The sequence below is a fragment of the Thermobia domestica genome, chromosome 4 (genome assembly GCF_964235325.1).
Source record: "Thermobia domestica chromosome 4, izTheDome1.hap1.1, whole genome shotgun sequence".
Lineage (NCBI taxonomy): Eukaryota > Metazoa > Arthropoda > Insecta > Zygentoma > Lepismatidae > Thermobia > Thermobia domestica.
The window spans coordinates 219,138,588-219,165,551 of NC_137457.1; the positions used below are offsets into that span (position 1 = coordinate 219,138,588).

A 26,964-nucleotide genomic window follows, 5' to 3' on the forward strand; every position below is an offset into this window, starting at 1 on the left:
TCAATCTGGTGTACAACTATCTAGCGACGGAAGACATACAACACATCGAGAGGCTACCATGATCTGGCGACATAAACATATTTGAACACGATTCAGATGCATTAGATAGATATGTTAGTGACCGCCAGCTGCCTCTCAGGATACTAGGATCTCTGCACTGCTCTTTGAGGGAAATGGATCCAGTTGACCCAAGATCTTCTCAAGAATCTAATCTTCAGCATGAAGCCTTAAAGCCAGGCATGTGTTACTATTTGGGATGATCATATGCAGTATTAACCTGTTTTTGTTACCGCCAGTGTGTCTCACGGTGTTTTGTGCTATATTTGTTGTAGTCTTTTCTTTCTTTTCTTTTCTTCCTTTTTGCATGTATTTGTTGTGTGAACCATGGTACCATGATTTCTTAGAAATTTGACATGTTCCGTGTGGTGGATATATGTTATCTTTGTATGGAGGCTTACGTTTGTACAGGGTGTTTGAAAAAGCTTAAAGTATAATTTTAATTGGGAAATGAATGAAAACTTACATAAATGAGTACATATCATGAATTCCTTCAAGTTTTGTTTAATTTGGTAAATTTCAACGTGGGGATCCATTGTGGCCCTGCACACGTCGAGACGATATTCCACTTTTCGCCACGTATTCAGCAACATTTCAGGTATAACTGTCCTAACCGCCGCGACGATTCTTTCCCGTAAATGATTGAATTCTCTGATCTTTTCACTGTATCCAACATTTTTTATGCGGCCCCAAAAGTAAAAGTCTAGTGGATTCGTGGTGGCCAAGGTATTGAGCCAGCCCTGCCTATCCACCTTCCTGGAAGGCGAGTGTCAAGAGCCGCACGCATATGGCTACTGTAATGAGGTGGGGCGCCATCTTGTTGGAAAAATACAAGCCCCTTTTCCGTCTCAATATCGTCCATTTGGGGAAAGACGTAACTCTGTCAGCATGTCATAGTAAACGTCCCCGTTTATTGTTTTATCTACAAAAATGAAAGGACCAATCACACGATCTTCCATCAAACCGCACCAGACATTAAGTTATTGAGACTCACATTGATGCTGAATAACTTCATGTGGATGCTCTGTCCCCCAAATTCTGCAGTTATGACGATTAACTGTTCCACTGACATGAAATGTAGCCTTATCAGAAAAGAGAATCCTTTTTTTTTTTTTTTTTTTTAAAAATTGACATCATCATCAATTCTGTGTAGAAAGTCAGCAGCAAACTCATACCTTTCGATTTTATCAGTAGGTTTAATTTCATGTAACAGTTGCAATTTGTAGGCGCGCAACTGAAGTCTTTTACGCACAACATCACACACAGTACTACCATGAGCAAAATAAATGACGCGTCTCTTTATTTTGAAGTTTTTTGAAAATATCTCCGTTTTCTTTATATGTTCGAAATTTCGGAAGGTTTCCCCAGCAGGACAGGTTAATAACAAACCCGTTTTTAATATTTGTGTTAGATATTAGCTTAAAATAAAGAAATTAGAAGCAAAAAACATTAAATCGACAGAAATCTCGAGAATTACCAACTCTGCTAAAGTGGGAAATTTTCAAGAACACGAGGGAATTCTGCATTTCAACACGAAGCAGCGACATCTATGTCATTGAGAGAAATCTGGATTAAATCTACAAACTAAACTTTTAACGAATATTTCTAGTATGTCTTATTATATGCATTATCTGCAAACTCCAAATATATGAATATATGCTAAGTATTAACATAAAGATAGAGCAAATAGTGGAAATTATCTATGGAAAAGGACGAATTGGTAGGACGATCGTAATGAAATATCGTCTTTACCGGAACAGGCTCAGTTCACGTAAAAAAACAAATAGCTCAGTTAGTTAAAGCAATGAGTCTGTATGATGAAGGTAGCGGGTTCGATCCCATGGAAGTGCCGTTGTCATTTTTATCTCTACACTACGGCTATTTTATTTATTTTTTTATGTGGGAAAGAATTAAATTGTAACGCATGTGTAAAACTCATGACGATACCAAAAAAAGAAAAAATGCCGTTGTCGCACTTGCATTAGCGTCCCTAATTTTGTTTGCAAACAGTTTCGTAATTATTTCCCCTGTGCTCACTGTTCACCATATGCTCGCTGGCGCATAACGAATGTTTCCCAGTAAATGTTAATTCTAATTTGGAGAATTTTATAAAGTTTTACAATATTTCTCACTAGATACTCTTCTATCTACGTGTTTGGATATTTTGATAACAGATGTCCCTATTAAATGTTTAATTTTCCCTAGATGTTTAATTACGGAAAAGTTTTACAATGTATTTGTATTGAATTGAAATTGTTTTGAATTTACTGCATAAGGTAAGTAGACCGAAGGAGGAGAACTCAAGTAATTGATATTCTACGTAAAAGCAACCTATTGTAGAATGATGATGCTTCTTACCTTCAGCACATAATCTTTACGTTAGAGAGTCAGACAGAGAAAAATCCTGGTTTTTCCTCCTCTATGACCACCCATCTTAAACCTCTACATATCATTGTTCGTCTCACAAAATTTCGGTGCTCCAAAAACATTCAAATAATAATAATAATAATAATAATAATAATAATAATAATAATAATAATAATAATAATAATCCTGAATATGCCATCCTTACATAATGTAAGGATATCTTAGTTTCCTAGTTTAAATCTTAAATATCTTAGTTTAAAATGCTTTCTTTAGTACTTATTTAAGCAACCATGTAGGAGGGGGTACGACTTTTTATTTTGCCCCTCTCATTTCAGTACCCTTCCAACAGAAAGTAATTTTTGATAAGCAGGACAGACAAAATGAATAAGAAATATATTTACAGCATCCTCTCCCCTTTCATGATTGGAATATCACGTAATATTTTTTATTCTACGAAAGATGGCCCTGTGCGGTTAGGGGTAGGTAACTAAAAAAATACCTAATATATAGCGCCCCTTGATTGTAATATTACCGCTTCTTTATTTGTACGAGGGAGCCCCTACACAATCAAGGGTGACAAAAAGAATAGGAAGAGTGTCTATTGATTCCAGTGGTGGATCCAGCACGAACTCCTGGGGGAGGGGAGTTGAAGTGAAACATTCTTTTGATGATGTGAAGCTGTCACAAATTACCACTTAACTAAACTAAACAATAGTGGGGGGAACCGGAACCCAGTCAGTTTAAATTGATGTAAAAGTTTAATTTTTGGCTTCATATTAAAAGTTGTGGTTTCAAATGAGAATTTCAGTCCAAGTGGTCAATCATCAAATCTCGTGGGGCTCTTCAGTGTAGGCTAATACGGCCCCCTTATGAGAAAAGGCAAAATTATTAACATGTTTATAACTTTCGAATTTTTCGTCTATTTTAAAGAAATATTTTGCTTCGTATTAAAGTGTTGGTTCCAAATGACAAATTCAGTCCGAGTGGACAATGATCAAATCTCCGGGGGGGGCTCTTCAGTATAGGGGGCTACGGCTCCCTTATAAGAAAAGGCAAAAATATGAAAATGCTTATAACTTCCGAATTTTCCGTCTATTTTAAAGAAATTATTGGCTTCATATTAAAGCCTTGGCTTCAAATGACAATTTCAGTCCGTGTGGACAATGATCAAATCTCGGAGGGCTCTTCGGTGTAGGGGTTTCGGCTTCTTTATGGGACAAGATTCACGTAGTTGATATTGCAAAATTGTTTTGTATATATAAGTGGAAACTTGCACCATTTGGTTAATTTTACCTCTTATGTTTTGCAGATTCATATTCCAAGCAATAGTTACTTCGCAGAGCTAAAAGAAGGCACTTACTAGTTTCATTAAAATGAAATGTCTTTTATGAGAAGTTCTCATGGAGCCGACGAACGAATAGGCATCCAAACGTTGGTTAAGTCGAACGGTTGAAACCCGTTGAGCTCGCTACAATTATTATTATTATTATTATTATTATTATTATTATTATTATTATTATTATTATTAATAATAATAATAATAATAATAATAATAATAATAATAATAATAATAATAATAATAATAATAATAATAATAATAGAGCATTCACCTTTGGTGCATGGGGTCCGTGGCTCGATTCCACTTCGCGCCAAGTGAAATTTGAGGTGGACAAATACCGTGTGCATGAGTATGTGTTTTCTTGAGATTTTCCATTTTCCTCCCACTTTCTTCATTTCACCATTTCATTCATCATCATTCTCCCTTAGCGTAGGTGCACAATCGACCAACGTTAAACTAGATATTGCAATTTCAATAATAATAATAATAAAAATTAATTCAACTGAAAGGACTGTAATTTATGTGGACAGCAATTATCATAAATATGCAACCATTATAAAAATAATGCTTTGAGTAGAAAGATAATCCTTTCCAAGTGTTAACGAATGCGCACGAGATAAGACATGTCTCGAGAAAGAGACAAGACGCGCTTTGTGAAAGATAATACGAGGCAAATGTTTTGGACACGAGATAGCTTGTAAAATGTCTCGTCTTGTCTGGAATGTCTCGAAAACAAAAGTCTAAGTTTTAATATTATCTTTCAAGATCTATTCTCTCAGAAGTAGTTCTCTGCCTTAAAATTAATAACGACATTTGTGATTTAAAAAAAGATAAACAATGCCTAAAGTTAATAGTTAACTTTTCGAAAAGAAGCTTCATTAAGGGTGAACCTGAAAGATGTCCACAAACTTCGGGAGGTGATTCGTGACATCAAAAGGAGACAAATGGTCCTCTTGCAGTTTTCGAATTCAGCTTCGTTGTCGAGATACAGGGTTGCCAACTGGTCGTGTTTGAGAAACTCACTGAGAATAAATTCAAGTCCAAGAATAAACTACTACTCATATATTTTTCAGGTCAATTGACTTATACCATGTCGTAAGGTCAAATATTTATTTATGAAGTGTGTACAAAATTCGCCAGGATCTTTTCTGAGAAAATCGTCGAGAAAAAGTCACCTCCAAGAATAAACTACCCTTTGTAAATTTTTCTAAGAGAAATATCTGATACTGCAATATAGGGTTGTTAATTAAATATTGATTAATGAAAAATAAACAAAATTGTTAAAACCATTTTTGAGAAAATAGCGTTTTTCGATTTTCGGCTGTTTGTAAACCACACTTATTTTAGGTGGTAGGAAAAAATGGAAAAGCTCCTGTAAGAATACTAAGTAAACCCTAAGTTTAAAATTTGGTGTAGATAAGTTGAACGGTATGGCCTCTAGGCGAGTGCATATAAAAGTGTGCCGAACGGACGGACCGGAAGGACGGGTGTCGAAAAGTCACATTTTCGGTATGTAGACGCCATGAAACATGTAAATCCGTTGAAATCTGAATTTGATATTATTTTCACAATCACTATATTTTCTTCTCTCTTTTGTCGCTCGAAAAAGAAAAGCCTAAGTTTACCACAAAAAGCTAGGGAGTTTCTCAAAAAATATTCAATTACAGGGCCACCGCACTAAACTTTTTCAATTCAATTTCTTAACTGTGTTAGGCCGCAGTTGTTACTGAAGTGTGTATTTGGATAATACGAATAAAGTTATCGTATTATTCAAATACATCGAATGTCAGATTATCGAATAAAAAACTTCGATTGAAGAAAATCCACACTACAAAACTAACTCACACTTTGAGCACATTTTCATTAGACATATAATAGACCAATTAATGCAATCATTGTTTATGAAATTTGAAAAAAATCAAATGAGTCACTTTGGGAAAGTCGTTCAAAAAGAACACGTCAAGAGTAACCTACCTCTTGTGAATTGTTTCGAACAATGAGTTAAGATATACTTTTGGTTATTAATGAAATATTTATTTGCGAAATTTGAACAAACTCGCCTGTCGTTCGAGAAAATTGTCGGGGAAATAACCTTGACCCCAAAAATAAACTATCCGTTGTAATTGTTTTTCATAGAAATGACTTATACTAAAATATAGGGTTATTAATGAAATACTTATTTATGAATTATAAATAAAATTGTCCGAATAATTTTTGAGAAAATCGTGAGGGAAAAATAACTCCCCGAATAAACTATCTCTTGAGGATTCTTTCAGGGTAAGCGAGTTATTCCATATTACTAGGTTTTTAATGAAATATTTATTTCTGAGTACGAACAAAATTGCTTGACTCATTTTTGAGAAAACCGTGGAGGAAAAACACCCTCAAGAGTAAACTACCCCTCGCATATTTTTTCAGGACAAATGAGTTTTGCCATATTGTTCGGTTATTAACGAAATATTTATTTTTGAAATATGAATAAACTCTTTTGAGTCGTTTTTAGAAAATCGCCCAGACAACACTCCACCAAGAATAAACTACCCCTCGCATTTTTTTTTAGGACAAACGAGTTATGCCATATTGATAAGTTATTAATGAAATCTTTATTTATGAAATATGAACGAAAACATTTGAGTCCATTTTGAGAAAATCACTGAGAAAAAACTCACCCCCTTAGTATAAACTACCCCTTGTAGATTTTTCTCAGATAAATGCCTTATACCACAAAATAGGGTTGCTAATTAAATATTGATTTATAAAAAAAGAAAGAAAACAAGATCGTTAGAGCCAGTTATGAGAAAATATCTTTTTTCTATTTTCATCGTACAGGAAACTACCCTTGTTTTGGGAGTAGGAGGGAAATAAAAAAAAACTATAGGAAATACTATGAAAATCTTAAACTAAAATTTGGTGCAGATAAGTTGAACGGTATGGCCTCTAGGCGAGTGCACAGAAAAGTGTAGCGAACGGACGGACGAACAGATAGACATGTATCGAAAAATAACTTTTTCGGTGTTAGGGGCTATAATACGTGTAAATTCGTTGAAATCTCAAATTTGATTTTTTTTTTCGAACACCATACTTTCTTCTCTCATTTGTCACTTCAAAGTAAAAGGAACTCAGAACTACAGATAAAAGACACCTACTTTTACACATAGACAATATTTATTGATTTAAAACTGTTTTAGTTTGTGTCATTTCACTTCCAATTGAAAGGTTTTACAATGATTAACGGCATACCAATGACGAGACGGAAGTTTTCAGGAAGTAAATGCATTCAGAAGTCTAGATTGCATTACAGCTATCAGTCTGTTTTTATTTCTGCAATTGTTAACAGCTGTAATTTCGTCCAAACGCTACATGAAATAATTTTTGGTTGACGTCATTGTGTTACTATTTTAGTATTGTTCTCTTCAGACTTGGTTGAAGTTTTGACTTAACGGTTATACATTTTTTTCTTATTTCATCGTTACACATAAGAATAAAATGTTGTGGTGACTGGATAGATTCGAACCTACGAACATTGAGTTTTTATTCTTCAAACAATTTACCAATGGACCAAGCTTTGTCCTCACGTTAACGTACGGTTACAGGGTTTATTACGATTTAAATAAAATGGCTGGCTGTTAGAGTTTCCTGCCCAAATATTTCGATAAAAAATTTTCATTGCTTCTTACATTGTTTAGATACACATTTTAGGAGAGTGAATTTTGGTGTATATAATAATTTCATGCCAGATAAAAGCTGGATAAGTTTTAATAACATGTTTCATATGTAGTTCTCAATAATAGACTTGTTCGGGATGACGTTCCAAGGTTTAGCATTGACTAGCAGTTTTTGCTATTAATATCCCTTCTAGCAATATTGGCAGTAGACAAAAGTTAGCCCGTGTTAAAGCTTTTTGCTCCTAATTTAGTTATTTTACTTTATTATTTAACGAATATATTGAAAATTGTCAGAGATACGTATGCAGTAATTTATTTCGGGAGGGGTCCGACTTCAATATTAGGATAAATTATAATAAAATTTTAAAAGATAATCCCCAAAATTAGGCTAAATTTACAGAAAAGTTGGGGTTTCAGAGGGGGTCCGGACCCCCTAGACCCACCCCTAAATGCGTTCTTGTTTGTCAGTAACATTTCCTCATTTTGAAACCCTCAAAAACTTCGGATAGACTATATAAAGGAAAACGAGTTATTTTCAATGAAATATCATTTCAAGGAGACGCGTCAGTTTTATTGCACAGTGTGGTATCCCACGTTCACAATGGCAAGAGTTTCTTTCCTCTGATTCTCTGTCATTGTGCTCTATCGAAAGGTTAGGTTTGTAACATATTACTCCTACGAACAAGCATGACTGGCAGATAGGAATACTGAACACAACTCCAGAGAAATGCATGCTGGAACTTACGTTTATAGCTACGCTTTGGTGATTTGCCCTCAAGGTCAATCGAGTGGTAATTCAGTTTCGTCTCTGTTCTTAAGCCATGTTCGTATTACTTCGAACAGTTTTGATAATGAAAAGCATGCCTCTTAATATAACAGACTTCTTTCGCGTAAGAAATCGAAACTCAGTTGGTCAGAGCAACTAGTCTCTAAGAATTAGGTTGTTAGTTAGTTAGGAGCCCAGTACGAGTAAGGGTTTTTATTACTATTGTTTTTATCTTTTTTATGTGAGGAAAAATCAAATTGTGACATCGCGATATCAAATGTATTTGATTAGGTAGCTTTGTCTTACCTAAACTTTAAACATCAGTAACCGTCGAAATTATTTCACTAACCGATCACTTACTGAACATTTCAAACACGTCAAACCAGTGGCATAACATGAAGGTTAACCTCTCCTCCGCAGTCCTTAGTTATGCGTCCGTACTTTCAAGGGCGGACTAAGGGCCGGGCGACTGCCCGGGGTGCCAGAGAAAGAGGGGCACCAAAACGAGCCTCAAAAAGTAAATTTTACAATGTGCTTTCTACTGACGTTTTTGGTTTATATTCTTGTAAAGTAGTGGCAATTATATGATCTTTTTACATTTCACTATGGAAGAAGAGAGTTTCATAGTACTAAGGGGGCTGTATCGAAAAATTGAGAGATGGCATGTAGAATAAAGAGTGCCGGGAATTAAGTATTGTTTGTTTGTTTGCTTGAGTTTAGCGTTCCACGGTTATGCCTTAATGGGCAAGGGAGATGTGGATACTAATTATAGTGGAATCCGAACCACTTTTATCGTTCAACAGTAATCCACCGGGAATTGGACCCGGTACCACAGAGGGCAGGCGTGCTAGCCACTAGACCAGAGGGGGTGGAGTTGGTATTGTTTATAGCGGGCCATATTCTTTGTGAAGTTTTCCTAGGTAATGGATTTCTTTTTGAAAATGGGTTTAAAACAGGGGCGTCATTTAGGGAGGGCAGGGAGGGGCATTTGCCCCCCCCTGAGTTTGAGATGTATATAGATTTTATCATTAGAATAGTAGTAAATCAGTGAAAAACGCGAAATTTTACTTATATCAAGAGGTCTTGCCCCCCCCCCCAAAGCAAAATCTGAAATGACGCTCCTGGTTTAAACTATTAAAAACACTATGATAAAATGTAAAATATAGGCTACTACTAGGGGAAGGGCGCCAAAAAGTCACTTTGCCCGTGTGAAAATTTGGCCTGCTCCGCCCCGGCGTACTTTCTGTATATTTTTTGGCCTTGCAGCTTGTGCGTTCCTCACCCCACATTGTTGCGGGGGCGTTATTTATGCCTAGCTTTCGAACGTAATTCAATAACTGTTTAAGAAATTCTACCATCAGCGTGGAAACGGGAATATATTTTTCTAATAGTCCCATAGAACTTTCACTCAGAACGCCAGATGCAATTTTTCAGAGTGGGCTCTGGCTCATATTCAGGAATAATAATAATAATAATAATAATAATAATAATAATAATAAATATGAATGTCTTTGGAGAGCCGAAATTATGTGACACGAATCATTATAGATAGAGCTTTAAGATGAGTGGTCATAGGGGAGGAAAAACAGGATTTTTCTCTCTCTGACTCTCTAACGTTAAGATTATGTGCTGAAGGTAAGAAGCATCATCATTCTACAATAGGTTGCTTTTACGTAGAATATCTATTACTTGAGCTCTCCTCCTTCGGGCAACTTTGCTTATGTAGTAAATTCAAAACAATTTCAATTTAAGACAAATATTTATAGGGAAAATTAAACATTTAATAGGGAAATCTGTTATCAAAATATCCAAACTTTTTTTTTTTGGTATCGTCATGAGTTTTACACATACGTTACATTTTGATTCTTTCCCAAATAAAAAATAAATAAAATAACCTTAGTGATAAAAATGACAACAGTACTTCCACGGGATTCGAACCGTCTACCTTCGGTATACAAACTCGTTGCTTTATCTAACTGAGCTATTTGCTTTCTTACGTAAGCTGAACCTGTTCTACAGTAAAGACGATTTTTCATTACGATTGGGCTAACAATTCGTCTTTTTCCATAGGTAATTTCCACTATTTGCACTATCTATACGTTAATACTTAGCATAGATTCATATATTTGGAGTTCGCTGATAATGCATATAATAAGACATACTAGAAATATTTCGTTAAAATTTTCGTTTGTAGATCTAATCCACGCTTCTCTCAATGACATAGATGTCGCTGCTTCGTGTTGAACTGCAGAATTCCCTCGCGTTCTTGAAAATTTCCCACTTTAGCAGAGTTGGTAATTCTCGAGATTTCTGTCGATTTAATGTTTTTTGCTTCTAATTTCTTTATTTTAAGCTAATATCTAACACAAATATTAAAAACGGGTTTGTTATTAACCTGTCCTGCTGGGGAAACCTTCCGAAATTTCGAACATATAAAGAAAACGGAGATATTTTCAAAAAACTTCAAAATAAAGAGACGCGTCATTTATTTTGCTCATAGTAGTACCTTTAGGCACTTCTGATTGTAGACTACGTCTGGCCGATGACTTCTTAGGGCTCCGAACACAAGAAACATGGATCTGTTCAACATCTTCAGAAGTTCTCTTTCTACCTAATGATTTTCCTTTTAAAACGCTACCGGTTTTCTTGAAAGACTTTAGCCAATGACGGATAGTTTTTGCTGTAGATGGTTCACCACCACACTGATGTCCAAAATTACGTTGCACTGTTATAACTGGCTCAGTTTTCACAAGCCAAATAACGCACTGCGCTTTCTGTTGCGGAGTACACATTGTTCTTGAGTCTCTCTGCACTGCAGGCCTGCCTGGACTGAACTGAGGAAACAGGAAAAACAGCACTGGTGTCGTCTCAAGGTCAAGCAGACCTGCTAACTGCAGGGGAGCCAAACTTGGAGAGTTGATGAATCAAACACCACAAACTAGAATAGTGTGTCACTTTGTACAAACTCTAGGACACATTAAAACTAAGAAGTTGTTTTTCAAACACACTGTATTTTGATGCGATTTCTTTATGTTTTCGAAGAGTCATTATAAGTTCAGAAACCAACATAAGTGGGTATGCCATTGTTGGGTAGCATTCTAGTAAATGGCAGATAATAATTTTATTATGTGGTTTGCGTTGTACTTTACCAAATAATCCTGTATTTATAGGCATAACGTTTATGCCATTCTCCAGCTATTCTGCACTAATGAATGCTTCACCACCTATTATATTATACAACTGAAAAAATTGAGTTTATTTCTTCACTAAAATAAGAGGACTAGCTCAGGAAAGTAATGCTCCCGGAAGTAGGAACGAAAAACACAGTTCTGATTGGTTGGCGTTATCTATGTCTTGCCACGTTGCATTCAAATAGCAGAATTCAGACGATTGTTGTTGTCGGTCCTCGTGGTCGAGTCTGTTCGATTCCCGGTGGGAGAGCCTTTGTGATTTTAACTGTCCTCGATGTTTCTGTGTTCGTGTCCCTGTCATTCTAGATCATTGGAAAAGCAAGGTAAAATGAGTAAAGCAAGTAAAATTAGTAATAAGTAGTTCAAGTTAAAAAAAAGTGAGCTAGCGCTACATGCTAGTAACGAAAATCTCTTTTGGCGTGAGTTCAAACCCGGCCCAAGGAAAGTTTTTTTTACATTTTTATAACACTTTTTAAATTAAAATAATACGAAAATAATACTAAAAAATGTGATTTACTTACTTTTGTGCAGATAAGTAGTAGCAGTAGTAGTAGGAACGGGTTAGTAGCCCCGCAGGGCTCGTTTTGTTCCCCTTGTACTCCATGATATAGATTTTGTGACCAACTTAAAACAACTGGCTAGGATAGCGTGTAAAACAGCTGGCTAGAGTAGCGCGCGAAAAAACGTACTTCCGGGAGTATTACTCTCCCGAGCGGGTCGTAAAATACGCACCTCATTCCATAAGAATTGGAATGAGGTACTTATTCCATAACAATAAATGGAAGAAGTAATAATAATTGCAGTGACCAATATCACAACTAATTTCTTTTTTTGTGTTCTGTTGATTCAATCTCCCATGGAATAGGGCTGAAGTATTCGAATTCTAATGGGATCAACAACTCAAAAACCGCACAAACAATTCGTTCTCTGAGAAGCAAGAAGCTTGTTACGAAAACTAATGTAATCACCATCAGAGTTATCAATACGGGGAAGTGTTGACGACTAGAATAGAATAAATTTAATCTTGTACATATTAAGAAATGGCGGATGATTTACAAGGAAATTTACAGAATTATAAGTTGCAGCTGCAACAGGTAACAGTTTTAACTAATTTAGAAGTGATAATATAAGTGATTAGTTCCACTCCGTTAGATATGTAACGATGTTTGTTGCCTGAGTTTTGACTAATTATTTAAAAGTAAAAACACGATAGTATGTAGAGAATACGTTTTCGTAGGTCATTGGTAAACTGTGAGTGTTGTCCCAGTTTATGGACCCATAAATTTAAGAAGAAAATACAGAAGGAATGTAATTTCAAAATTATATAAGTAACCAAATGTATGGGTATCTTAACCTCTGACATTTCTAGTTAAAAAACCTAATCCAAAGCGTACAGGATACTATCATACTTCAGGGGGCACTTTTACATTCATGAAATATTAACTTTTAGGGTCATGAATTAAAATTCAGTGATTTCAGGATTGAGTTGAGTTGATGTTAGTTTAGCGTCCCTTTCAGCAGCGAGGCTATATGAGACGTGGACCTACTGATTAACGTGGAATCCGAACCACATGAGCTCCCGCCGGGAATCGAACCCGGGTCTCCCACGCCGATTTCAGGATTGCCACATAGCCTACTAATAAAGAAAATCGGATACTTAGTCACAAGAAATGTTACCAGTTCTCAAAACCAAATCTTCAGTCTGAGATTATCGTGTTCGAAGAAATGGCTATACGTTAGTGGAGTTAACCACTATTACTTTTCTACGTGACCAGCCGCGATTGCGCAGGGGGTTCTTTTATTTGTGTACGAAAATTCGTACTGGTTTAGTTTTGGCATACCACTAGAAAGGAACTATAATTATTTCACTAATATTCTTATTATCCTGTAAAAGGTTTCCGCTGGGCGACATGGAAATACCTCTCTTGCCATAGTTAAAATTCAAGGAAGCCACCAGAAGTAATTGTTGAAAATTCACAATTGGTTTACGATTTGCGTATTAATATAGCTTCCGGATGTGTGGCATAATAACTACAGGAGTATGTTTAGCAGAAGGAGTCCAGAAGCACGTAAAAAACACAAAATTTACAGGAGAAATGGATGATGTAAGTACTTAGACGTAACATAACGTAATCAAATCTAACATTAACTAACCAAAGGTAACCTGAACTAACCTAATATTAGTAGAAATAAGCGAAATTCAATCATTTTTTGGAAAATTATGCTGGACTACTCTACTAACATAATGTAATATAAACTGACCTAACCTAATGGGAACAGAAATGACCAAAATCGTAACATGTTTTCAGAAAAAATAGCTGGACCCCTTCTGCTAAACATAGGCCAAACTACAGTGCAAAAACACAAACCAACCTATGCTAGATGGCCACTAAAAAGCACGAATGCTATGTGAGTCAGGGTATGGCGGCGAAAATGGTGAGCACGCGCAGGGTGCGTGCGAGGGGAGCAGGCACGTTAGCAATGATGGGTAAGCTTGTATGCGAGGGTAGTGAAAAGAGGTGGGTTTTTACAAGAGTTTCAACAGTAATTGTCATGGTTTTATACTAGTAACGCTCCACGTGTAAACATAAAGTACAGGTTTTGTACACTGCAGAAATATACCGCTAGTTTCAAAATAGCATCTAATAGAGTTGTCTTTCATATGCACTCACTTATTTTTTCCTCGTAAAGCACCTGTAATGCTTTTACATTAGAAACCGTACACTTGTAAACCTAAAATACAGCTGTATTGCTTCGTATTTAATTCTGTCGCCTGCGGAAATCCTTCAATTGTTTCATGTTTTGTTAATTTTTGAAATATTGCACATGTTTATGCACTAATGTGCCTTTGGGGAACATGGAAGGGAAGGTAAAAAATTTACTTGTACCTTTGTATCAGTTCATAGTTTCTAATTTCCTTCTTCGTTTGTTTTCAGGTTGAAGCAGCGCTTACAACCGACCCTTACAATGAAGAACTTCAAAAGTTGAAAATCGACTTAGAGGAGGTTATAGAATTAACCAAAGATTTGATAAAAACGAGTCTTCTTGAACTGAAGGAAGCAGAACAAGAACCAAGTAATATATACTTTTTTTTTTTTTTTTTTTTTTTAAGTGAGAAGTCATGAATGACTGAAGTCGCTTTTTGTTTCATTTAACTGAAGTTTCTACATGAGTGTTTGTCTTTTTACACTGTCCCAGAGCCGATTTAAAATTATAGGTGAATTTTCTAAGTCCTTTCAAACGAATTTTTAGTGCGAAATATATATATTCTTGATTTTCAGTAAGCTTTGAATCTTTAACCGTTTTAAAGAAAATTTAGGCTCACTTAAGAACCTGCTGCTCCTACCACAATTCAAGTTCGTATATCGGGGTAGTGTTGTCAATGGCTCGGCTCACGGCTCAGTCACCACCGAGCCCTCGGCTCATTTGGGCCGAACCGAGCCGAGCCAATGGCTCATCGCAACTGAGCCGGTTCGAGCCGATGGCTCACCTGAGCAGAGCCGGTTGAGCCCAACATCGTCCTGATTAAGAACAAAGAAAAAAATACAAGTTCGCTTAGAAATATTTTTTCACTTATTGATAAATAGATGGAAGTAATAAAACAAAACAAGACTAGATAAACACAGAGGATGTCAAAAAAAAAATACATAGATGCTGTTACACGACCTTAATAATAGTTGTAGGCGTACTCAAACTTTTACATATTTGTACTATTATTTAATTAGTTTCTTGAATGATATTTACAACGGATTTAACCAACTAGTGCCCACTGATTTAAGAGATTGATTAAAAATCAGTTACTACAAACCAGTGTTGGGCAAATTTCAATTCAATTAACAATTAATCTGTAAATTTAATTGTTAATTGCAATTAACAATTGAAATAAGTAATGGTCAATTGTTAATTGCAGTTGGCCATTAAAAAAGGAGAATCAATTGCAATTAATCAATCGATTGAAAGTAATTGCAGTGGAAAGTAATTGCAATTGAATTCAGCCATTCAATTGCAATTGACCTTCACTGATTAATTTTCAACACTGTAGTTCAGAGAGGGCGTGGAGTGACCCACGACCCACCGTGGCCCACCACCCACCATGAACCACTCACCCACTGTGACCCACAGACCCACCAGAACCCATTGTCATCAACTCTGACCCATGATTCACGCCCTCTTCTCTACTGAATAAAGAGTTTAAACTTGTAATAAAACAAGGCTATTAAATTATCACTCATCGGAGTTTGAAATTCTACGATCAATAGCTCAAGCACTGCTCTATTACAATAATGGTGGATCTGATCTTTCTAATATAAATAAAATAAAGTGTTTGTGTGTCTGTCTGTGTGCGGACTGTAAACCAGACGAGTGGACCGAAAGCTTCCAAAATTTAGTCACGGGTACCTTGGTCTAGGCCCCAGATCAAGACAAAGAGTTTTTTCAAATTTCGAACTAGGGGGTCTCAGGGGGACGTTTAATGGGACCGGCCTGGGGATCAGACAGGTTGACCAAGAGTTACCAAAGTTTGGTCACAGATACCTTGGTCCAAGCCCCAGACCAAGGCGAAGCGTTTTTGACAAAATTCGAACCAGGGGGCGTTTACCCGGACATGTAACAGTAGTAAAAAATGACCGATATTAGTGTCGATTTCATAGCTTTAGCAGTCGCTGAGATCAATGGTGAAACTCCGATCGCATTAACTTCCAAATTCACCCTATTTGGCTGCGGGCCGGGGGTCATCGGAGGGGGTGGGGTGGGGGGAATACCGAAACGTAAAAGTAATCCAAAATGACCGATATTAGTGTTAAATCCATAGTTTTCGCGGTAGCTGAAATCAGTGGTGACACTACCATTAGCGGTGACTTTCAAATTCATCCACCATTGTATGCGGGCCTTATGTCACAAGAGGGGTGAATTCCGAGCCATGTAAAAATAAAGTTTTCGGGGTCGCTGAGCTCAATGGTGAAACTCAAGACCGCGTTTACTTTCACATTTAGCCCCCATCAGCTAGGAACGGGGGCATTATAAAGGGGATCACGAGACATGTAAAAATAATCCACAATGACCGATATTAGTGTCAAATCCACAGTTTTCGAGGTTGCTGAGATAAATGGTGATACTCTTACAGGCGTTGACTTCAAAATACAGCCCCCATCGGCTGGGGACCATATGCGTTGTTTTTTTTTTCAAAATTGGAACCAGAGGATCATAGGGGTGTTTACCGGGATATGTGAAAGTAGTAGAAAATGACAGATGTTAGTGTCACATTCATAGTTTTTGCGGTATCGGCTGGGGGCCAGAGCCGATTTTTTCACAATGCGAACCAAGAGGGTCTCAGGGGACGTTTACCGGGACATGCAAAAGTAGTAGAAAATGACCAATAGTTGTGTCGAATCCATATTTATATGGGTTGCTCAGATGTATAGTGACACATCCGATAGTGTTTACTTTCAAATTCAGCCCCCATCGGCCTTCCCAATGGAAACACATGTACGTTGTTGGATACATATTCACACAAAATATATCCAATTTTAGAAATGTTTCTTAGTTGTTCAGTTTGTTTACATTTATATTTTATTTGATCCGTGCGAAGAACGTGCATAACAGCTAGTACGAAATGGTAAAGTGTTTGTCATGAACCAAATTACAATTAATTCAATTTATAGATAATTATTATAATTATCATTGATAATTATTTCCTGGTTGAATTATAGATACTTTTCAGCGGAGAAAAGAATAAAATTTGAAAGTCCCAAACCAAGGTAAATTAGACCAACGTAAAGGGAAAATAGTATAAAATTTTATATATAATTAAGCGTACCGTACAAACTTAAAATTTCCATGTGATTAAGTTTACAGTACAAACTTTATGTCTCTACACAACTTGATTTCCTTGTCTCTGAATGCTAAACACAAGCTTCAGCAATTATTATAATAGAAAGCAGTAGATATATAATGCGAAGCACTGTATTTTTTGTTTCTCAATTTGTTTGTCAACTAATATCGATCGTTTTCGATTATTTTTTTACAAATCAACCCAGTACCAATTTCCCATACGTAGAAAGTCTCCCCCCCACACACACACAAAAGAGTTTTTTTTTTAATACTAGGACACGTTGCTCCATAAATTGATGTCGAGTTTCGTGTCGAGCCGAGTTTGACAAATAGCTCCCTCGTTCAGCTCGTTTTAACTCGTTTTGAAACTATGATCTGATTATACTGGCAAGCGAAAGCCATGAGAAATGTAACCAGAAATGTGGAATACTTTTAGTGGTGCTCACGGCATGGTTGCATTTTGTCTCGTACTTTTAGTACATCTCGAGGGGTACCTTTAGTGCATCTCGTCTCGTCTCGATAGCGAAAGGACAATAGATTTTTATAATTAAACAGCGTCAAATGCCGTGAGCACCGGCGTCATTAACTTGTTCCGCCACCAACGAATTTCGAGATGGTTTCTTTTGCATCGTTTTGTGTCATTTTGTACACCTATTCCCAGTTTTTTGTGCGTTACCGCAAGTGGGTCAAAATGGGCCTACAAATATGGCGGAACAAGTTAATGCTGTTCCGCCACATACGAATTTCAAGGTCGTTTCCTTCACATTGTTTTCTGTGTGTTTTGTGCGCCTATTTCCACGTTTTGTGTCATCGGAAGTGGATTAAAATGGGCCACTATGGTGGAACAATAATGACCCACTGTTTCGCCACCAACGAATTTCGAGGTGCATTCTTTCGCATCGTTTTGTACTTTTTTTTCCGGTTTGTGCGTCACCGCAAATGAGTCAAAATGGGCCTACAAATATTTCGGAACAAGTTAATGCTGTTCCGCCACAACAAATTTCGAGGTCGTTTCCATCAAATCGCCTAGTGCCTGTTTTGTGCGCCTATTTCCACGTTTTGTGCGTCACCAGAAGTGGGTCAAAATGGGCTTCCAAGATGGGACGAAAATAACAAGAGTTCCGCCACTATCGAATTTCGAGGTCGTTAATTTCACATCCTTTAATGCTTGTTTTTGCCGTTTTGTGAGTCACTGGAAGAGGGTCAAAATGAGCCTCCAAGGTGGGACGAAAATGACCCACTGTTGCACCACTATCGAATTTCGCAACGCATTGTGTCGTTTTGTGCGTCACCGGAAATGGGTCAATGTTATCCTACAAATATGGCGGAACAAGTTATTGCTGTTCCGTCAGGAACGATTTCGAGGTCGTTTCCTTCACATCGTCTTGTGCGTGTTTTCTGCCGTTTTTAAGCCTATTTCCACATTTTGTGAATAAATGGTAGTGGGTCAAAATGGGCATTCAATGTGGGAAGAAAAATGGCCCACTGTCCCACTAGTATCGAATTTCTAGGTCTCTTCTTTCTCATTGTATAGTGCCTGTTTTGTACCGTTTCTGCGCATATTTTCACGTTTTGTGCGCCACCAAAAGTGGGTCAAAGAGGACCTACAAATATGGCAGAAAAAGACATATTCATCCCACTTTCAAGACCCACTTGCACACCACTGACACACAAAGCGACACAAGTCATGCACAAAAGAATGTGAAGGAAACGACCTCGACATTCGATGGTGACGGAACAGCATCAACTTATTCCGCTATACTTGTAGGCCATTTTGACCCATTTTCGTTGTCGCACTAAAGTAGAAATAGGCGCACAAAACGGTACAAAACAGGCACTATACGATGCGAAAGAAACAACCTCCAAATTCGATAGTGACGGAACAATGGCTCTTTTTCCTTACACCTTGATGGACCATTTTGACGCATTTCCGATGATGCGCAAAGCATGGAATTAGGCGAACAGAACGGTACAAAACACACACTAAACGATGTGAAGGAAACGTTCTCCAAATTCGTTGGTGGCGGAACAGCATTAACTTGTTTCGTTATATTCGTAGGTCCATTTTGACCCACTTCCGGTGACGCACAAAACGTACAAAACAGGCTCCAAATGATGCGAAAAAAAATGAAATGAAATCTTTAAGTTTAACGTCCCACGTTTATGCCGGTTAGGCTAAAGGAGATGGTGATAATGAGAAATGAGTGAAAAGGTGGAATGAAGAAAGTGGGAGGAAACGGGAGAACCCTGAGGAAACCCACGAGCACGGTGTTTGTCCACCACAAACTCCACACAGCGCGAGCTAGGATCGAACCAGGGACCCCAAACACTAGAGGTGAACGCTTTACCACTGAGCCACCGCGCCTCCAACGATGCTAAAGAAACGACCTCGAAATTCGATAGTGGCGGAACAGTGAGTCATTTAATTCCTACTTTGAAAGGCAGTTTAACTAACTTCCGGTAACGCACAAGACAAAAAAGTAGGTGCAGAAAACTTTCTTAAAAAGGCACTAAATGATGCGAAAGAAACGACCTAGAAATTCGATAGTGGCGGAGCAGTGGGTAATTTTCGTCCCACCTTCGAGGCCTATTTTGATCCTCTTCCAGTGACGCACAAAACGTCGAAATAGGCGCACAAAAGGGTACGTGATGTGAAATTAACGACCTCGAAATTCGATAGTGGCGGAACTCATGGTCATTTTCGTCCTATCTTGGAAGTCCATTTTGACCCACTTCCGGTGACGCACAAAACATGAAAATACGCGCTCAAAACAGCAAGAAACTGGCACTAAACGATGCGAAAGAAGCGACTTCGAAATTCGTTGGTGGCGGAACAGTGGCTCATTTTCGTCCCACTTTGGAGACTCATTTTAACCCACCTCCCATGGCGCACAAAACGGTACAAAACGATGTGAAGGAAACGACCTCGAAATTCGTTGGTGGCGGAACAGCAATAACTTGTTCCTCCACATTTGTAGGCCCATTTAGACCCACTGATGCACAAAAAGTGGAAATAGGCGAAACACGTACAAAACAAAGCATCTCGAAATTCGTTGGTGGCGGAACAAGTTAATGACGCCGTAAGCACAAATATAAGTATATACTATAGTTCTTACCATCAAGGCTGAGAACTGCTCGGTCCAATTTTTTAGCCAAAACAGAAGCCCAGCCGGGATAGTGGTGTCAACCGGCTCGGCTCGGTTCAACTGAGCGAACAGCTTGAGCTCCGTTGAAACGAGTCCATCGGCTGGGTTCGAGTCAGCTCAACTGAGCCGATGGCTCAAACCGGCTGGGTTGGGATGAGCAATCAGCTCGGTTCGGCTCGATAGTGAATGAGCTGTGAGAGCCGCTTGAGTCGTTGACAACCCTAAACCCGGGTCGAGCAGTTTTGAACATGTTTGGCAGGAATCCTATGACTTTTAACAATTTTTGGCTCGAGCCCGAATACTTGCCCCTCCTGAACTCAAACCTAACCACCTATATTCCATAGTTATACACGGTGTTATAATAATAATAATTAGTTATAGTAGTAGTAGTATCTTTGATAATTATATTGTCTATGTAGGATACTTGAAGAGAGTATTCCCGGCGGGAGCTCCTGTGGTTCGGATTCCACTTAATCAGTAGGTCCACGTCTCATATAGCCTCGCTGCTGAACGGAACGTTAAACTCAAAATTAACTCAATTAAAGAGAGTAGTACTTCGAACTACACAAAGGATTTAGCTCGTTTTGGCTCGACTCGACTCGAAACTCGAGCCGAGTTGGGGGAAATTTTTCGAGCCGAGTTCTCGAGTCAAGCTCAAAGATGTCTACTTCGAGTTGAGTTTTAAAGAAAACTCGTTCGTGCCCATCCCTATATGGGAAGTAGTTGACTGGAATAGACCTTTCCGGTACCGACCGCTTTCGTCCTCAAGACGAGTTGACATATATATATATATATATATATATATATATATATATATATACGAGGGTCATTCAGAAAGTAAAGAACGTTTTTGCATGGTTAAATGAAAATAAAAGATATCAGCACAAAACTTTGTTTACAAAGCAACATGACCTTACTCTACTTTTCTACGTAATTGCTATAGTTGTCAAAACATTTGTTATAGCGTGGGACCAGTTTTTCAATGCTGATGTCATACTCATCTGCCGCCAAAGATTTGAGCCAGACTCACTACTTGCTTGAGTTTATCATCGCTTGGTAACTGTTTTTCTCCCAAAAATTCCTTAAGTTTCGGGAATAAGTGAAAACCCCTTGGACGGTAAGCATGATGTCCAAAGATGTCCCACTTTAGACGAAGTTCCTGTGTGTTCGTGCTGATGCATGAAGCTGGGCATTGTCATAGAGCAACAAAACTTTTGTCGACAGCATTCCACGTCTCTTGTTTTGGATGACGCGTCGAAGTCGTTGGAGAGTTTCATAATAGGCTTCTGAGTTTATTGTTGCTCCTCTTGCCATGAACTCCGTACTTAATATTTGGCGGGATTTTCGATTGGCTCTGGCATTTTGAATCGCTGCAAAAACAAGTAGCGTGACCGCACAGCATTCAGACTCGGCTCAAACTGAGGTGGAGGAAGGAGCTAACTGCCGCGCAGTCGATCACAATGGTGGGAAGTCGGTTTCGGGCGGGATACGCAATCGTTCTTTACTTTCCGAACGGCCCTCGTATATATATATATCACTAGAAGGACTGGAAAAGTTTACCCCCATTAAGGACTAAGCGGTCAATTTGACCGCTACATTATATTTGAAGGTGGAAGCGGGTTATTGGGGATTTATTGGATATCTTCTGTGGTATTATTTTATGGCATCCGATTTCTTATTTGCCAATAATAATTTTTAATGGTGTAATTACTTCATAATAAGTAACTAAAAATAAAAATTTCTACATAGTATAGTAGAATTTGCTTTTACTACAGTGTTATAAGTATGTAATATGTACAGATATGTTATATATTTCTACGATGAGGAATATAAATTTAAAAATTCTTAACGCTCTATATTTATTTTAGATTAAGTTTTGAACTCTCATTTAAAATGGTACTTTGCAAAAGAAATTTAGAAGGGAAATGTTTTAGATTACCGCAATGTCCTGTATTGTCTGCAAAATTATAACAGTCATTGCAAGAAACTATTTCTTTAACTATGAGAGTACAACTATATCTGAATAAATTTTCATATATTTTCTTTCACCACAGAATCTATTGCGTAGTGATGGAAATCAGCTTTGGTTTTATACGGAAACAGTTTACACATAATTCAATTACTTTTCTGTCACAGTCTCTCTTTCAAATTGAGAGAGAGAGAGAACACTCAAAGAGAAACACACTTCTTACGAAACACTTTTTTTCTGATTTTACCTACACACTTCCCACAAATACACTTCTTACTATATTGCACACATCCGTAATTTTATTGCCATTCTATAGCAGAATTTGGCATTGTTTTCTCATCTTGCACTGTTGTTGCTCATCATCATCCGAGAAACTGTCACTCTCGTCCTGTACATCCTCAGCTATAGTCAAACATTCTGCGAGCTGTCTCAGAAATTGTCTTCTTATATATTTCCATTACTTCTTTATAAACAATCCAGGAATTGAGACATGCTATATCCATTACATTATAAAACACATGAACCGGCATTCTCATACTGGGCGATTTTACAGAGCATATTCGAAGCATTTGGTCAACGACATCGACGCCATTTTTTTTTCTTTTTTTTTTTTTTTTTTTTTTTTTTTTTTTTTTTTTTAATAAAGTACAGTCTCAGAGTTCTTCTTATCTTGTGACACACGAACTGCCTTATGCATAGTACTGAAAATAGCTACACTCTTGTTTCTCTTGCATTTATAAGCTGTCAGTATATTATAGCTACTGTCTTTAAATGTCAGTGGTATGTAATTCCTTATATTTAGAATGTATAATATGTCAGAGATGTTAGTAACAGGGACATATAGTGATCAACTTTTCATTATATCTGGAAGCTTAGATAGTACTAACTACAAAGCTAACATCATATATATATATATATATATATATATATATATATATATATATATATATACATAAGGGCGGATTCAAGGGGGCTAAAGGAGATATAGCACCCCCACCCCCCTTGACGCTCAGGTATACACTGGATAAAATGGGCTTCAGTCCTGCTTTACACTGGATAAAACTGCAAACTATGGTTCAGCCCCTCCCTTGATCATATCCTGGATCCGCCACTGTATATATCATGTGTGAGTGTACGCCCTCGCGCGCAAAAAAGTTATTCCAATAACAATGACTTCACACACTACCATCGCAACGAAATTACAGACCATTAATGGCAAATAAAATATGTTTTCAGTTTCAGTATAAGCAGGCGGTCAAAATGACAGCTTCGTCCTTCTGGGGGTATTGCAACACGCCGCCCCCCCCCCTCCCCCCCCCCCGTATTGACGTGACAGTCTGCAAAATTTTTAGACATAGTCTGCCTTATAAATGATAAAAAAGTCAGGGACTTTCAGATTTCTAAGTAAAATGGTTAGAGAACAGCAATAGGAAAAGTTAGAAAAAACGGTCAGATTGACCATTCCGTCCTTCTAGTGATATACTGTATGTGTGCAAAGGCTTGAAACACCCCACCCCTGAAACTTGTATTAGGTAGCATGTAACGGAACTGGCTGACCCGAATTGACCAATTTCAATACTGACCGTTTTCTTTCATCAAGGCAAAGTGATTGATATATATGTTGCATGTGTGTAATCGTTTGTAACAGGCCGGTAGCCAGCCCAAAAATGTAGGGGGGCAGCAAAAATTTAGGGGGCCCAGCCCCCTAGACACCATGGATACGAGCCTGGTTTGAAATACCTCACCCCCGGAAAATGTATTAGGTACTATGTACCGGAAGTAGTTGGCCGGAAGTGAGTAATACAAGTACTGACCGCTTGTGTTCGTCAACACGAGTTGATTGATAAGTACGTTCCATGTGTGCAAAACCTAGAAATACTAAAATATGGAAACTGTATTAGGTGCCATGTGCCGGAAGTGGCCGACCAGAAGTAACCAATTTCGATATCGATCGCTTTCTTCCGTCAAGGTAAATTGATTAATAATTATATTGCAAGTGTGCATTCGTTTGAAATACCTCATCTCCAGAAAATGTGTTAGGTACTGTGTACCGGAAGTAGTTACCTGGAAGTGAGCAGCTCAGGTACCGACCGCTTTTCTTCGTCAGCACGGGTTAATTGATATAAACATATACGTTGCGCGTGTGCGAAAGCTAAAACCACCCCAATCCCTGGAAACTGCATTAGGTACCGTGTACCGGAAGTGGTTGACCGCAAGTGACCAATTCCGGTACGGATCGCTTCTTTCGTCAAGCCAAGTTGATTGATATATATGTTTCATGTTTGTAATGATTGGAAATATTCCACCCCTGGAAACTGTATTATTCCCAATTACCCCTTAATTTTGAGACTTTTCTAATGATAGGATCTGTTTTCCTAATAGCTGATTTTGTCGGCAGTTGTTGTTTTTGTCGGCCGTTATATTAGCAGTCAATGTTTTGTCCGCAAATTGTATGCATGACGGGCATATAGAGTTCTTTCGAGGGGGATAGAACCATAAACATAATATATTTAAAAAATACTGAGTTTCACGGCTTTCTTCCCAGGGGGCAGGCACGTAGCCAGGATTTCGTAATAGGGGGGGTCTGTGACGAAATATTGCGGTTATCGATCATTCTAAACTATTTTACTGGAAACATATATTGTTTTTTTAGCTAGAATTGGGGGGGGTGACATGAAATACTTTGGTTAGACACCAGGGGCTCGATCAATCTAAACTATTTTATTGGCAATATATCTATATTGGGTTGTTAGGAATATATCCTCATTTTATTGTCCTAACAAACCAATATAGGTATTTTAATAACGAACTATGAAGAATCTCGAGTAAAAGAATATAACAAAAAGTATTGAAAAAGACATAATTTTCCGAGTTTCTGAAGTTCTTCTGAGAGTCCATCTGATCGAATCGGCTTATAATCGTCATTTGTAGTCCATAGGATTAGCGTGGAGATAGATGGAATTCAGAATGCTCTGTTAGAATAATATCCATTTTCAACTTGACTCCCCCAGTTTCCTCTATACAAAGCTGCTCATAAGAAAGAGAACCAAACGCTTGCTGTAGCTTTTTATTTTTAACACTGATTCTTCTTTTTCTCGTTTCTTTTTGTTTCATCCTTCCTTAATCTTTTACATTTCTGGTTCCGAAGGGGGAGGCGGACCCCCGGACCCACCCCTTGGCTACGTGCCTGCAGGGGGACGAAGGGATGGTAGTTAAAAAGCATTTCTTCTAAGTACCTTATTTGAAATATGTAAAACAGTAACAAGTGGACAGCACAATATACACACATCATCTTATCTTCAGTTTCAATTGCCTGGTGACCAATTAACAATTAACAAAAATTTAATTGCAAATTTTATGATTGAATTCAATTGCATTTAAAATTAATTGTCAATTACAAATTGAAATCAATTGCAATTGATTTCAATTGATTTTGCCCAACACTGCTACAAACTCAAATATAAAACATTTTGTTTGTTTTCAGTAATCCAACTTCGAAAATTGGGCTTTTGTTTTAACATTTCGTAGCACGTAGTTAATAACTTTAATCTGGTGTTGTCAAGAGTTCGCGCGGCTCTGCCCATGGCTCAGTCACCACCGAGCCGAGAAGTGAGCCGAACCGAACCGAGTCGATGGCTCACTTGAGCCGAGCCGAGCCGGTTGACATCACTACATCGGGGGACACGGTGGCTCAGTGGGAGAGCGCTTACCTCTTGTGCGTGGGGTCCCTGGTTCGATTACCGGTCAAATAAGTTTGTGGTGGACAACATTGTGTCCCGTGGGTTTTCTCGGTGTACTGCCACTTTCTCTTTGCACCATCTTTTCCATCATTCATTTGCTTTAATCATCGTCCCCTTTAGCCTAATAGGCACAATCGTAGGACGTTAAGCTGGAAGAATTTCAAGTTCGTACATCATTATCGTTGGAATGTATCATGATTTAATTTCGTGTGATATTATGCATATGCCACCGGATGCTGGGAAATTCCAAGAAAACTAAAATCCGCTAGTCTGTTTGGGCGCCCCGAACGGAGCTGACAGTGCTTCTATTTTTACGTAAGGTACTTTTAAAAAATAAGAATGTTCTTGCTTTGAGATGTTTCTCGAATTATTAAAATACGGGTAACAGATATTAAGATTTTAAAAATTCATACCAAAAATATAGTGCGAAAATGGAGAAAAATGATGATTAAAAAAATGACCTTTAGGAAGTTCTTGCTCATATCCTAATTACCTTAAATTCATGCTTGATACGTCATTGTCTTTGGAATGAATTACGATTACCACAGGCATGTGTAACGATTCATAGTTTTGGAAAAAAAATTTTTTTTTATTTATTTATTTATTTTTAATATGGGATACCCTGTTGGACCCCTATGATTAGCTACTTGTAGAAGAGATACTTCGAAAAATTCTATATGTGCTACGTTATATATTTGCCAATATTTCAGTGAAATACGGTTAGTAACTATGAAGATAGAGATATTGAATCAAGGACAATAATTTTTACAACGAATAACTTTCGGAAGGGAGGGAGGGCGATAGGGAGAGAGGCTGTGTAAATAGCATAATGTAACCTTATGTGCAAAGGTATGCAAATAGACACCTTATTCTGACTGTATGTTAGTCAACTAGT

General features: G+C 37.7%; 1 protein-coding gene across 1 annotated transcript in view; it reads left to right on the forward strand.

Annotated features, from left to right (window-relative positions):
• Window positions 1–12,321: 12,321 nt before the first annotated feature.
• The window catches only part of Spf30 (survival of motor neuron-related-splicing factor 30), a 46,045-nt gene continuing 31,402 nt past the window's right edge, over window positions 12,322–26,964 (forward strand). The window contains exons 1-2 of the mRNA XM_081755489.1: window positions 12,322–12,479; window positions 14,322–14,460. Of these exons, the coding sequence (XP_081611615.1) occupies window positions 12,426–12,479; window positions 14,322–14,460 (193 nt within the window). The 5' untranslated portion in view covers window positions 12,322–12,425. The remainder of the gene's footprint in view (window positions 12,480–14,321; window positions 14,461–26,964) is intronic.